The sequence below is a fragment of the Quercus suber genome, unplaced genomic scaffold (assembly GCF_002906115.3).
Source record: "Quercus suber isolate HL8 unplaced genomic scaffold, Cork oak 2.0 scaffold_147, whole genome shotgun sequence".
NCBI classification, from domain to species: domain Eukaryota; kingdom Viridiplantae; phylum Streptophyta; class Magnoliopsida; order Fagales; family Fagaceae; genus Quercus; species Quercus suber.
In genome coordinates this window covers 1,026,610-1,042,219 of record NW_027069608.1, presented here as the reverse complement: position 1 = coordinate 1,042,219, position 15,610 = coordinate 1,026,610, and the positions used below count along the sequence as shown (strand labels likewise).

The 15,610-nt window shown below is 33.3% G+C and overlaps 1 protein-coding gene and 1 pseudogene across 3 annotated transcripts in view; both read right to left on the bottom strand.

The window, feature by feature from the left end:
* Window positions 1-12,159, bottom strand: part of LOC112028981 (uncharacterized) — a 28,459-nt gene extending 16,300 nt beyond the window's left edge. The window contains exons 1-8 of one of the 3 annotated variants that reach the window (XM_065777068.1): window positions 11,821-12,159; window positions 11,591-11,725; window positions 10,439-10,848; window positions 10,094-10,357; window positions 9,688-10,012; window positions 9,472-9,599; window positions 9,308-9,358; window positions 8,880-9,201 (exon numbers count right to left, since the gene is read on the bottom strand). In XM_065777068.1, coding sequence (XP_065633140.1) covers window positions 9,346-9,358; window positions 9,472-9,599; window positions 9,688-10,012; window positions 10,094-10,357; window positions 10,439-10,848; window positions 11,591-11,725; window positions 11,821-11,910 — 1,365 coding nt within the window. In that variant the 5' untranslated portion in view covers window positions 11,911-12,159 and the 3' untranslated portion in view covers window positions 8,880-9,201; window positions 9,308-9,345. Of the gene's footprint in view, window positions 1-8,879; window positions 9,202-9,307; window positions 9,359-9,471; window positions 9,600-9,687; window positions 10,013-10,093; window positions 10,358-10,438; window positions 10,849-11,590; window positions 11,726-11,820 lie in introns of those variants that run through there. The other 2 variants (XM_024061670.2, XM_065777067.1) reach the window with 2 other exon arrangements.
* Window positions 2,957-3,502, bottom strand: LOC112029010 (putative invertase inhibitor; annotated as a pseudogene).
* Window positions 12,160-15,610: the final 3,451 nt, after the last annotated feature.

Genomic DNA, 15,610 nt, shown 5'->3' with positions numbered 1-15,610 from the left:
AGAGAGTTTCAACCTATAATGTCTGCTCATGATGATAGCTCTTTATTATCAGACCAAGACACTAATAAGTTTTTGGTGTATGTAGGGATTAAACCCCAGATCTCTTATACAACTATCAGAGATTTTACTAGTTGAACTAATTGGAACTCACTAGGCATATTGTTTCTTAATACAATGAACGTAATAATTATTGCTTCTAAGATTAAATATTGGAAATCATTTATTGTTTCTAAATACAATAGACATGTTAAGTTTTGTTGTCAAGTGAATTTTAATTATTAAAGCTTAGAATTTTTTGTTTATAAGTTTATGTCCTCTGTACTCTTACAATTATTTTATATAACAATTCAACTTCACTTTGATAACCATTGGTCTTTGTAATTGTATTAAGAAAATTTTTGTTGTGTTAACATTTGCTTATATTTTCACCCAATCAATCTCCTACCCCACATCCCTAGTCTAATTTATTTATTTAACCTTTTTTTTTTTTTTTAAGAATCACCATCTATGTAATTGTTTGATTCTTTTTTAGTGTTAACATTTGTTACCCACTAAGGCACTAGATTGACCCACGCCCCTAGTCCCCACTCAAGAAATAACAAATTAAAAGTACATTCAAATTCAGCCACTCTAGTCACATATTTGGTCAAAAGTATAAATTACTTGAGAATTGTTATGTCCACGACATTTTCATAATAAATCCTAAGTGCTAAGTTGTTACCGATTATAATTTGAAACCACAATTTAAATTACTTTTTTACCCAATAGTAATAGTCAGTAATAACTTGCTACTTAAATTTTTTTTTGTAAAAGTGCTGTGAAAATATTGTAAACATAGAATTTCTAAAATTAATTATAACATTATTTACAAGAATAGATTGTTAATGGGGTCATCTTCAAGCTTATATCAGTTGAGCCTAAAAAAAATTAGAGTCAAAGTGTTCAAAATTTTATTTTAGGAAGTGAAAAGTCACTCAAAACAAAAAATTTAAAAAATTTAAAAAATTTAAAAAATTTAAAAAAAAATTATATAAAAAAAAATGTGGCCATCCTAGGGGGTTCATTTGAACCCTCTGAACTAATTAATGTGGCGCTGCCCCTATTTAAACCTCATACAACCACCTTGTAAAAGTTGAACCCTCTTTTGTTGACCCAATGGCCTCTAGTGATTAAGATAGTCCGAGGGATACCTAGGAAATAGTTGCAAATATTAAAAGAAAAATGAAAGATATTGATTATTGGATTCTTTTTTATGTATTTCTTACGCATAGGATTCAACTGTAAGGTTTTAAATGTATGATTAAGGTGATTAATGTCAAGAATCTCATATTTTAGGCTCTTGCATATGCTATGTTTAATTTGTGTTAATTGTCCCTTTAATAATGTTTTTTCCTACTTTGAAATTTGAATCTTTCCCAAATGTGGCATGATTGGCTTTTACGTTGATTGTTTTCCTTTATCGTGTTAACACATGGTGATTTGAATAATATGAATTTCTTGTAATTAATGTGTGATTAGGTTAAGATTTTTATCGTAAAGCTTGTTGGAGAAAAATGGGATAAACAATTAAAGAAACAAGAAAATTTAAAAGAACAAACATAAATTTTAATGGCTTGGTAGCATGATAAAATCACGTTCCTTAAACAATATTTACCCCACATTAAAGTTACTAAATAGTTACTGCAAACCTTTCCTCAATATACACCCAAAAATGTTGGGTTTTACAAATAGAAATTTTAGAGAATACTCATAGGATTTCTAGTGATTCTAAAATTTTTCAATAGGGAGAATAATGAGAGTCTACCAGATATATAATCCATGGGTAGTCATAAATAAAGTGTTATAACTGGTGAAAAATAGTTAGAAATAATTTCCTAACATTCACAAATGTTTATACATCAAGTGGTGCAACTTTTGGTGATAAAAATTGTAGAAACTGCTATTCTACATATTCTCACTTAGCACTCGCTCGAATTTCAATCGAACGAACTTCAAACATAGAGCTACAGAGAGTCTAACCTCTCTCTCGCCTCTCATCTTAGTCGATCTGACTCTCACCTAATCTCTCACCTAATATTCTCACTTTTGTTTTTTTTCTACTTGTTTACTATTGTTCGTTCATTATATCTCTACTAAAGAGATGATAACACTTTTTCCACTTCCAAATTGGAATTAAACAACATCCTTCCATTACAAATGTGTGATCAAACCCATATTACAACCTACTTGGATATACAAAACATCCAACAAAACTTTCCATAAATGTGTTCCAATAACTTGAGTGAAGGCCAATCATAAGATTGGGTAGGCTTATAAGGAGCCTAACACTCTCCTAAACCTTTATCCTATAACTCCAAGCTCTATTTAGGCTAGCTAGTCCTTCACAAATGTGGTCAAGGTGGTTCTTGACTTATTTAAAACCTAGAGGGGACTACTTCCCGCTCTAGCCCATAAGACCAGCAAAGTACTCCTAATCCTATATGCACAATGGCCCCGCACTACTGGACAAGCCGACTTGTTTCACCAGTTTCACCACAATTCATTTAGAGGCCCTATAAAACCCTGATCAAGATGCTCACAATTATTATTATTATTATTATATTATTATTATTATTGGTTTACATTGTAAACTTAAACAAATTGTACATAATTGTACACGTTTGCATGAATAATGTACAATGTTGTACATTGTTCATGCAATGTACACATTTGTTTAAGTTTACAATGCAAGTCTTACCTTAAATGTAAACTAATAATTTTCCTATTATTATTATTATTATTATGATTTGAAAGAACTTTGGTGTAGTCATGCTGTATGGACCAGACATCACAAGGGGGAAAGCAATAAACAAAACTGACCATTTTAGATCTTGTAACCACGAAAATAATGTAACACTCAACACTGCATAAGTAACAAGCATGTATGTAACCAAACAAAATACTAGCATGTCATCCATCAATGACATATGTTGATGAAAGCAAGAGAAATTGCACTTAATTGGAAGAAAATGTTGTTGTCCTTTGTCAAAGGAGACACTATTCGTTTCACTTTCATTTCCTTGAACCCATCTTCACATGTACCCGATGCATCCATTGCAGAGCTCACCTCTATATCAGCTGTGTCAAAACCTTTAGACATAAAAGCATGCATAGCAGCTTTCAGTGCAGGGATGGCATCCATTAAAGTTGTAAGCAGTCTTGTAAGCCAATCCTAACATACTTGTCAAATCCTCTGCCTTTCAAAAGCTTTGAAATTTTGGAAGCAATGTTAGTTGCATTGGACATGGTTAACTCAATTGAAAGAGTACGTAACTAGTTTTTCAAGGCTTGCAATTTTGCTCCTCGGATTGGCCTCAAGGCATGCTATGCAAAAGTTGTCACTCAAATTTGGATCGCTCGTTGCAGCTTTTTTGCAAGAAATGTGGATTAGACTCTTGCCCTCCAAACAATGGAAAAGCAAGAAAAAAGAAATGAACATGAAAATTGAAGACAAGGAATTCATGTGATTTGTTTTCTTCTTATGCTTTTCCTCAATGATCTTTGTTCACTTTTTTTTTTTTTTTTTTAAGCCCTCTCCTCAATGAGATATTGGAGAAATGAGTAAGAATAATTATAAGCCTTTATAGGAAGCCTTTGTTTTTTGAGATAGAAGTCTTTGTTGGTAATAGGAAGAATTGGTGCTATGAGTGGGCATAATTTGGTACATAACATATTTTGTTCCTTCCATTTTTGGTTCTGATCTGGCTTTAGGGTATATAGATAGGTCAATCCAATAGTTGATTTTGTCACGAAAAGGCATGTATGATATTGACTGTGAGCTTCTTCTTTTTTATGAGACTGTGAGCTTATGTGATCATAAAGATAATATGATTTATAATAGTTATTATTAAATTATAATGTGCATTTTGAAGATCTGAGTAGTTGTGAATTTTGATTACTCTGGACCTTAGATTATTGGCCAGTTTTCTCCAGAGTACACGTGTATTACAATTTACATGTTTTTTCTTTTTCTTTTTCTTTTTCCTTTTTCCTTTTTTTCTTGTTCTTCCACTTTTGAAGAAAAATGTAAAATTTAGGTGTGTCCTTTAAAAATATTTTCCAATGGCCATTGAACTGAAATAACATGTACATACAGTAGCATGTCAAGGTCAAGTGGTCAACTTTCACATTCAGCGAAAAAAATAATAATAATAAAAGTGGTCAATGATAATAAAAAATTGCTATACCACAAAATTGTTATGTAGTGTAATAGTCATATGGTTCCCTTTAATGGTTTCTAAAGATCCCAACTTTGTCGTTACTTTTTTTTTATTTTTTTTATTATTGATTATACTTATGAAACAATATGGCATATAAAATGTTCTTATGTGTTAAACATGGGTGGTGGTTCAAAAAATTCAAAGAAGATTTCAGATATGATTTGCATAAATAGTTAAGGAAAAAGTTATCTATCAAGAAAAGTTCAAGCTTGACAAACCCATTATATATACGACTCGGAGATTTTGATTTGGTGACAAATTTTGCTGGCATCTTTAGATCATTAATAAGCTAGGGAAAGAATCTTGATTGGTTAAGTTCTTGCATTTTCCTAATAGATTTTGTTTATTTCTAAGCACGACTTTGAACTTTCTTCTTGAGTGGTGTTTTTGATACTTCAGGATTTGCTTTAGAGAATTTTGTGTTTTTTTTTAATGATACAATAGTCATTGACTCGTTTGATTCTCACTTTTATGAAATGCAGGTAGTGGATCGTACCTACATTAATTAAAGACAAATTACCAAAAATTTATAAGTGGATGATTTATGAGTAAAATATTATTTTGGTTCCTATACTTTATTAAAAGTTTATTTTTTGTTCTTAAACTTTAAAAAGTTCTTTTTTCTTCCTTAAACTTTGTAAAAAAAAAAATTGAATAGTATAGAAATAAAAATAAGGATGAAAAAAGAACTTTTTCAATAGTTTAGAAATGAAAAACAAACTTTTAGTAAAGTTTAAGGACATAAATAAAACATTTTCAATAGTGTAGGGATGATATATGAACTTTTCAATATTTTAGGACTGAAAAAATGAACTTCTTAAAGTTTAGAGATGAAAAAAAAAAACTTTTGGTAAAATTTAGAGAGCAAAATAGTATTTTACGCATGATTTATTGAAACCGCGTATTTGATTATTACTCTTTGGTTTAAATTAGGCTTTGGAAATTCAAGTTTTAGGAACATATTTTAGTGGCTTTTTGAGGCTTACAAATTTATTGTTTCAATCTCTTTCTGTGAAAAGTTATAGTCTTGCCTTGAGGTTCTTCTAAGATGGATTCTAATTGACCAAGTAAATCTCTTTCCTTGTTATTTTGTGACTCTTAAATGTCTTTGTCATTAGATAGACAACGTGGTGACCCAAACCTGGAAACGTTACTACGAGGAATGATGGATTTGGGCTCCCAATTTATTTGTTGGTGGGTTTCCTCACTATCCTACAGGTTGCGCCTCAAACGTAGCCCTTACGGCCCAACACCCTTTTCCCCTAGGCACAACTTCTAGCTACCTCTCTTCACCTTCTCTTGTCCTTCCCTCCAAATTTGTACTCTCTCTCTCTCTCTACACTTTTCCTCTTGCTCTCACTCCCAATAGCACCCACCAACCCTTTTTGTGTGCCTTCAGTCCCTTATGTAGCCTCTTTTTAGTGGGACTGAAATCATTATCTTTCACTGGTTTCCATGCAATCCCACTTTCACCTCTAATCCTTAGAAAAATCATGTCCTCTAAAGATTATCTCGAAACTTGTTCCAGACACCGAATAGTATTCGACAACGGATTTCCCAAAGGCATTAACTATGATCAGTTACTGACCTAGGTCGACCATGTCTTCTTGTTGGATCCCCTTGATTATTAGTTTACACTGGGCCCAACATGGTCTCAAATGTAGCACAATTCTCGAACGTTGCAATTAGATCTTAACACATCTACTAGTGGACTGGTCCTAGTCCAATAATGCTGGGCCTCGGTCACATGAACCGTTTTGGGTCACTTGGGGCTCAAACCCTTACATATGGGCCGTTTTGGTCCACTCAGGCCCAAGCCCCTACGATACCCCCCCCCCCCCCCCCCCCCCCAATTATCTCGAAACTTGTTCCAGACACCGAATAGTATTCGACAACGGATTTCCCAAAGGCATTAACTATGATCAGTTACTGACCTAGGTCGACCATGTCTTCTTGTTGGATCCCCTTGATTATTAGTTTACACTGGGCCCAACATGGTCTCAAACGTAGCACAATTCTCGAACGTTGCAATTAGATCTTAACACATCTACTAGTGGACTGGTCCTAGTCCAATAATGCTGGGCCTCGGTCACATGAACCGTTTTGGGTCACTTAGGGCTCAAACCCTTACATATGGGCCGTTTTGGTCCACTCAGGCCCAAGCCCCTACGATACCCCCCCCCCCCACGATCTTATTTCCGCAAAATGGAGGCAGGATTAGGGTTCTTGGAGATGATGATGCTCTTAAAGGGAGATTAAGGGCTTAAGAACAAAAGAAAGGCAAGATTTTGAACTTAGAAGAAACTAAAGAAAATAAAAATGTAAACCATTTATTATAACTGCCCAAAACCAATTAATGCGTATCATCATGTCTCTTCACGCATGCCTCCGTCAACGAAGCATCAGACCTTTTGGACCGTTTGATGCCTCAAATACTGCCATATGCACAAAAGGAGCAAGCTGTCTTGTCTGCTGCATTAATTGATCAACCGTTGGTCTTCCTATGGCATAACCGTCGTTTTTTTTTTTTTTTTAAAGAAAAGGAAAGCCACCTCGACCACTAGATAGAAGAACCCTGATCCCATCTCCACTTTGTGGAAATAGGATCGTGGAGGGGCTATTATAGGGGCTTGGGCCCGAGTGAACCAGAACAGCCCATATGTAGGGGTTTGAGCCCTAAGTGACCCCAACCAACATTGACTACCAAATCCAAGCTTCGTAGTTCATGATAATTTCGACTATATGTAGGGGTTTAAGCCCCAAGTGACCTCGACCAGCAACGACTACCAAATCCAAGCTTTGTAGTTCATGATAACTTCGACATCACAAGAGAGAGAGAGAGAGAGAGAGAGAGAGAGAGAGAGAGAGAGAGAGAGAGAACTCCGTCAACGAAGCATCAGACCTTTTGGACCGTCTGATGCCTCAAATACTGCCATATGCACAAAAGGAGCAAGTTGTCTTGTCTGCTACATTAATTGATCAACCGTTGGTCTTCCTAAGGCATAACCGTCGTTTTTTAAAAAAAGAAAAAAGAAAAGGAAAGCCACCTCGACCACTAGATAGGAGAACCCTGATCCCATCTCCACTTTGTGGAAATAAGATCGTGGAGGGGCTATTGTAGGGGCTTGGGCCCGAGTGAACCAGAACAACCCATATGTAGGGGTTTGAGCCCCAAGTGACCCCAACCAACAATGACTACCAAATCCAAGCTTCGTAGTTCATGATAATTTCGACTATATGTAGGGGTTTAAGCCCCAAGTGACCTCGACTAGCAACGACTACCAAATCCAAGCTTTGTAGTTCATGATAACTTCGACTATCACGAGAGAGAGAGACAGAGAGAGAGAACTAAGAAGAGAGAATTTTGAGAATTAAAAAAAAAAAAAAAATGGCCTAGCAAGAAGACTATCTCGCTACAAGTGGTGATCAACAGTGATCTCAAAATTTTTTTGGTTAGTTTATTGAGTCTGATGCATGGGGTTTTGTGGGTTTTTTACTATATTTTTAACCTTAGACCAGTTTTTTGAAACCGATGTGAATGCTCTAAGGTGATTGAAGTTAATAATTTCTTGATTTTAGGCTCTTGTATGGTACATTTAATTGCATTGATTGTCTTCTTAAGTACATTTTTATTTGCCGTGAAAGTTGGATCTTTTCCAATTATAGCTTTATAATATGCATTGATTGTCCCATAAATCATGAAAATCAACTTTTTCATTTAGTTTTTGGTTTATTTACTAATGTACAACTTTTTAAAGTATTACTTTTTCTAAGTACAACTATTTAATTAAGTTTTAACCAATACAATTAGAAGGAAAAAGCCAAATAAATTTGTGTCAAATGCTAAACCATCTTAAAGTATAAAGGTTGTCTAACTCTATACAACTCAATTTAACTTGCAGTATGACCACCAAGGGTAGCGGTTCAATGGTCACTAAGCTTACACCCGCGTGGTTTGGCAGGATTAGGTTATATGTTTGACTCACGCAATGGGAATCATATATGGATTATTTGTATGAAATGCTGACTTAGTACTCATTGATGCCCTAGTGAGGCAGGGGTAGCTATGACTCACTATACCCAATGGGTTGAATGCTACTCTCTATTCACACCCAAGTAGGGAAGCCACCTTTGATTGCCCACTCCTATTCTTTTTCAAGTTTTTTTTTTTTTTTTAATTACAAAAACAAAAACAATCTGCAACATGCAAAAGTGATACAAACCAAAAAAGCTATTCAGGGGGGATTGACCAACTCCATCACATCTCCACAAAGTGATATTAATACCACCGCATATCCTTGGTGCGACGGTCACTCCACAAATATAAGTACTCGTGGGGTGTGGGGAGGAGGGGAAGGGTCAGGATTCAAGTCTCCAAGAGGGAGTTTCATACACATATACACTTAAATTATGTTATAGTAGAATTTCTATCTTTTATAAAATTAAAGAAAAAAAAAAGTGATATTAATACTAGTGGGCCTAAATGAAAACCAATAAGAAGTTAGCTACATCAATATTTTGTAAAAATGTTATAAAATAGTTTATGGCTGTAATATTACTATTTATAAAAATATAACAACTCGTTACTAAACAAATTCTATAGGGTCTTTGGAGGGCATCTTGTGACTAAAATTAGAGGATTCAAACTCAAGACATTAACCTCATTCAAACCATATATATTGGAGTAAGTCTTTATCATTGGATCACTCACCTTAGTGATGCCTTGCATCTTTTATACAAATTCTCTTTTTTGGATATTTTTTTGTGAATATATTTACACACATATATATGTATCATTTTTTTTTTTTTTTAATCAAAGCACATGTTAGCAATATTCTACAAGTACTGCATCCACCAGTAACTGTATATTTTTCACAATGGCTGATTGATATGTTAAGATTTGCATCCCCGGTAACTGTATTCTGAAAAATAAACGAAAGAACTTGTAGTGGTAATAATCAAAGGACAATGAATACAAGTTAGCCACATTAAAAAATAATAATAATAATAATTATTTTTTTTTTTTTTTTTTTAAAAAAAACCCTAACCTGTATCATATCCATTTGTGAGAAACAGCCCAATGGTTTCACTTGAGAACCCTACAAAAATACCATGAATACAAGTTAGCCACATAGTTGACAAACCAGAAGGAAAAAAAAAAACAAACAAACAATCAAACAATTTATTAAACTGAGTTTGATCAACCACATACGCATCGTGTACAACCATAAGATGGCCATGTTCAAGAAGGATTTCATGTAAAATGGGCATGAACTCAGGCCAGTATCCATTAAGCTCTTCCTCGACTTCTTTCACAGTCAATTTCTTACGCTGCCCTGGCTATATCACCAAAGAAAAAAAAATTCCTCAAACAAAAATATTTAATTCTTTTAATGAATTTTGTTTGTGAAAGTGTTTATGAACTTACATCTCGTATAACATTATTGTCCTTAAGGTGCGCCACAACATTTCTGCAAAACCTCATAAATGATATGGCAGACTCTTTATATTCAACAATTTTCCTTTTCTTTTCTGACAAATTTCCCAGGTGATTATAACGATCAAGCACCATAACAAATGTACCAGTAGTTCTGACATTGAGCTTCCATTCACATTTACCAAGCTTTTCATTTAGTGCCAACGCAAAGGACCTTTTCGACTTTCCAAAATACAAGAAAGTATGAGCAATCACCCTGTAGCTCAATCTTTGTAAAGGGGATAGAAAAATTGGATGATTTTCAATATTGAGCAACCTGGACAAGAATAAAAAGAAGTTTAAGTGAGATACTGTATTTTACAATAAATGTGTGTGTGTGTAAAGTTTACTTGCATACCGGCTGGGTTCTGTCTTTGAGATGTATGTAAGAAACAACTTAAGTTCTGTTGGAATGTCATGTTGCTCGGTTTCGAAGGATCTTCGAACAATGGTCGCCAAGTGCTTATAATCTGAATAATCATCTAGATAAGTCTTTGAAATGTCATTTACCATTCCTGTAATCTTGGCCCGACCATTCACGATCACAATATTTGTTTCACTTAACTTGCCATGACATCTCTTTTTCACACGATGGAGATAAACAATGCCCCTTAAAACATCCCTATCACATAGCCAAGAAAAGAGTGACAATCTAAAAATTGGTTTTGATGAAGACAAATTAAAGAAATCAAATATATATTACCTAAGAATTTGAAGAAATTCTGGATTCAGATTTTTGCCTTGTTGATCAGAGAGAGAATTCTCTTGCAACCATTGTTTGAAATTTTGTTCGTAGTGCTCCATTACATAGCAAACTTGGTTACAGTTTGGATTGAAACAAAAAATATTCTTCAACACAAACTCATTAGAGCATGCAACTGCCAAATTGTACGACTCTCTACTTAATGAATCAACTCGTGGTGCAACATTATAGATGACACGGCCTATGTTCTCTACATTGACTTGGTACACCCCATCATAGATTTTTTTTATCAAATCATGTTTTAGTTTTTGAACCATGAAACCACTAGTTCCTTCCCTTATGGTATGACAATGACAAGAAGCATGGTGTCTCCTTGGGCCCAATAATCCACTGTTGCCTAAATTCTCAACCTGTGGTATGAATTATGAATTAATATGGGGTAAGTAACTAAACAATGAGAGTAGCTACTATACCTATATATATATAAAGTAATGATGGACTAGAATTGTAATATGCACTAATGGATGAATAAAGTGCTGAATGTTATTAACTTGAAATTAAGGCCTAAATGACTACCTACTTTGATACCACAATCAATTATTATTTGTTACAAATATTTATGCTGTTATGAATAATGAATTAAATAATTTAATTATTATTTTAATAAAATCAAATTATATATACAAAAAATAGAGTTCTCATTTGTGAACTAAATGCCTAGCCCTCCTAGTGGAGAAAATATACTCTGTTTCGGGTGTATGTTTCTCCCCTCTCAGAGTTTGTGAGAGGGAGGAAGCATACACCCAAAACATAGTATATTTACTCATTTCAGTAGGACTGTCATTATAAAGGGTAATATTCAAAGAAATTCGAATCACTTGTATTAAAACCAAAGTAACTAGTAATTTTGAGTTGATTAAATTCTCTAAGGGAAATCAAGAAGAAGCATGTCATTACAGCATAAAATATTCAATTTACAACATTTGCTCGCGACAATTAACTACCATAGTACGTACCATGTATTACCTTCGGTGAGAAAAAGAATCAAGAAATTAAAGCCTAATTAAAAATTAGATAACATAATGAAAGTGAAATCTGATTATGTATTACTTATCATATTGCTCAAATAGTCTGAAAGATTAGCATACTCACAATTCCATCACCTAATTCACGGCTTAACTCACGAAAAACATCCATCCGTGACTGGATAACAACCATCAGAAGCACAATTGCAACACTAACGCGAGCACACCAACTTAGAATCTCATGAAGTATCTCATTTAGAACCTACAGTTCATCATTACAAAAGCATTACATAAAATGCATGCACAACCATTCACATATACATATATGCACACTCAAAGAAATAAAAGAGATAGTACATCGACATCAATATCAGAGTAGACAAAAACGAAAGCGCAGATCAGTGTTAAAGACACCAGAATATTTACTGCCTCCGTCTTTCCCCGCATTCTCTCAGCTTTTTTTTCAGTTTCAGGTACAAGAAAAGAAAATTTCTGGAGCTTAAACCTAATGGTCAGGAAAAGTGGTTTTCTCTCATATGCTGTGCGTCAAAGCAAAGCAGTCTGATTCTCAGCTTGGCTCTATTCTATATATGTTTAAGTGGTGGGTGCTGTCAGCTTTGTACCTCTTGTTTATGAAAGCAGAATGCTTAACCTGTCACAGCTATTCAATGAAGTCCATTGGGCATTGACTCCTTTGAGCCGCCACTTGGGTCCACAGACTCCACCCACACCCAACTTAACATGAGAACATATAACATACCATGAAATAAATTCATAAAAATATAGCCAGTGGGTCCATCATCATCATCCTCGTCGTCACTTAATTGACTCACCACCATGTAAGATTATACTAAACAAATGTAGTACCCAACATGTTATGATGTTAGAGCTAAAAAGAATTAAGGAAAAGAGAAAAAGCCCTCGGATTCCATATTTTTAACCTTTTTAGGCCATGAAAAGAATGATGTTAGACCTACCGACAGGGCTAATTTAAAGTTGTTTTTGGGTAATATTTGAGATAATTGATTATAATTTAATCCAATATCACTTTCATATGTGACCATTCTCTCAGTATTTTAAATTGTTAAGTTAGAAAATATAGAGAGAATTGAAGTGAAGAGGTGATGCTAAAAATTGTTTTGATGCTATTAAAGATGGTTGCTCTTGCTCCAATGTTGCTTGGCCTAACCAATCTATGATTTGTGATGTTTTAGACTTTAGCAAATATTTAGTTAATTGTAATTTTAGTTAGGTTAGGAGAGAGCTTAACTCTACAGTACATTATCTAGCTAAATTTGTTATTCCTCATTACTTTTCTGATTGTTGTAATTTGCATTGTCTTCTTGCTGAAGTTTTGGATGCTTGCAAGAAGGAGATGATGCTTAGTTTATCTTTAATTAAAAATATTCTTGATTATTATCGCACAAAAAAAAAATCACTTTTATACAAGATTTGCAACCTACCTTAATAATTGTAAAAAAGAATTGAAAAATATCCACTTTTTCATATCATGTATAAAATGTGGATATTGTTTGAAACATCTTACATTCAAGAAAGTGAAGCCATTGTTGTCAATTTCATTTTGTTCTACTTGATTAAATTACTGGAAAATTTCATTCGAGTTAGTTCCATCTCAGAAGAAATTCCAACCCATGATCGATGCATTCCAATAAATTCCAGTCAAAATGTAACAATGCTCTTTTTTTTTTTTTCAAAAACTCATTTCTTTCTTTCTTTTTCATTACTTAATTCATCTCTATTATGTTTCACCCTTTTTCCATTAAGAATCTATTTTTCTGATCTCATTTACTTGACTCATATATGACTTTTTTTTTCTTTGTTGAGATTTTTTTTTTCATTTACTTTATCATATATGACATGCTATAATAATAATGTGCATTATATGATTTTAATTTAATAAATAATATGATAAAATATTATGTGATGACTCTCAAAATATATATATATATATATATTATGTGATGAAAAATTAGGTCTATTTATTTTGATTAGGATTGTTGTTGTTAGTGTGCGTACGCACACCTAAGGTACGGTACGTAGACTAAGGAGGTGTACGTACACAACCATCCATGACCCATCCAGGTTTGTTCCCTTTTCCCCCCTATTTTTCAGTCTTGCACTTTAATTTCTTAGAAATAAATATTGCAGAGCCTAAAATTAAGCCTATCCTCCCCTACAGTGTGATCTATATGGCCCATACGCATTATTTAACTTCGATTATGCATTAAGAGGGATCCAACTTAGCTGAACACTGGCTTAGTGATAGAAATGAAAGCCAATCCTTGGATAATGTGTTGTTTTGGGTGTCTAACATTTTCCTAAGGCTCGTACCATAACTTGAGATTCATGCATTGTTACATTAGACCTCTTCACAGCAGTCAAAGATGGTTCTTGGACGTAGAACTAGATGACGATTCTTCTTTTTATCTTAACCTCTAGGCTAGTGATATACTCGTGGTGGCTCCAGAAATTTTTTTTAGGGTGATCATTAAAAAATTTAAATTAAATAAATTAAAATTTAATAATAAAAAAATTGAATATATAGAGTTATCAACAAAAAAAAAAGGAAAAAAATAAATAAATATATAAAGTTTTACAATTTCATTCAACTAGTTTTCAAATTTTGAAATCGTTACATGATAGATGATTATCAGTATCTATTGCCAATGTGAGTAGTTGTGACCATTTGATTTTGTTAAGTTTATGTAACATTTTTACTTTTATACAATTGTCATTATCTACTTGTCATTGTTTTTATAAAAACTAAATGACAAAACTCAACTCATTAACATTGTATTAGTTATTGATCCATACAGTCACACTCATTTCTATATAAAATAATTTACCGCGTGTTTACTTAACTAATCAAATATTTGAACAATTGCTAGCTTTACTCTTTTTTTTCTTGAATCACTAACTTTATAACAAAATTTATTATAGCATGATAACAATACACACACATGTAACAAACCCTCTTATTTCCTAATTATTAAATTATATAAAGTTATATTATATTCATACTATACACGCACACATCCACACACATCACAATTCACACAAATGACATTAAAAAAAAAAGGCACACAATTAATATTAAAACACACACTAACACACATATAATATAAATTTATAATAAAGCGAGAGACACTCACAACTCATAAACATTTACTCTTTATTCTTAAAGTAGAAAATACATGTGATCAGGGTGTGTAATATTTAAGTCAAGGCATGCAAAATATTTTTAAGGATAAATTAAACTAAAAATAATATATATATATATATATTCCAAGTCTAGGGTTCATTTGAGCCCCCTAAATAAACTGTAGCGTCGCCCCTGATGTACTCCCTTACCCATGTTTAAGATTAACCCACGACAAGAACTCAAGAAGCATTCAATCAAGACATTAAATTGGTAAACATGGTGGTATTCATGAGCCACGCCCGGCCTAAAGGCGCCCACAGTTGCAACTCCACTAGAGACCGAGAGTTAAAGTCTAAAATATTAGTATTAAGCCCATTTTCAAATAAGAATCTTGCTAAACACACCCAACATTTTACATAGGGACACAAAGTTTGTCTTTTATATATCCCATATGGTGTTGGGGTAGGGCACCAAACTCCACTAAGTCACAAGTAATTTTTACTTCAGTTTATCACTCCACTTTCTATGTAATAGCCTATAATGAGTTTTAAGCACACTAACAAGTTAGTTTGTCAAGTGTCAACCAACATGGATCCACTTGATTCATGTTGAGATGACTTAATAGGTGTCCTACGTATGGGGAACATTTTGGAGCCATAACCATAAGGATGAAGCCCTATCTGGTTGACTAACATGCGGTAAGCCATAGTGAACTACCTCTAGGGTTAACCAAATTGCAAGTGTTTGTAAATTTGTTTCTTTTCAAAAATTAAAAAATTAAAATTTTCAAAAATACTTTCCTTTCAAGTGAATTCTTCCTTTTTCAAAAAGAAAATGTGCAAAAGTTTCAAAAATATTTTTCTTTCATTTGCCCTTTTCCCCAAAAAACAAAAAAATTCAAAAGTCAAGAATCCAAAAAAAAAATTTATTTTGTTCTTCAAAGTCCTTCCTTTTTTTTCCAAAAAAAAAAAAAAACATATCCAA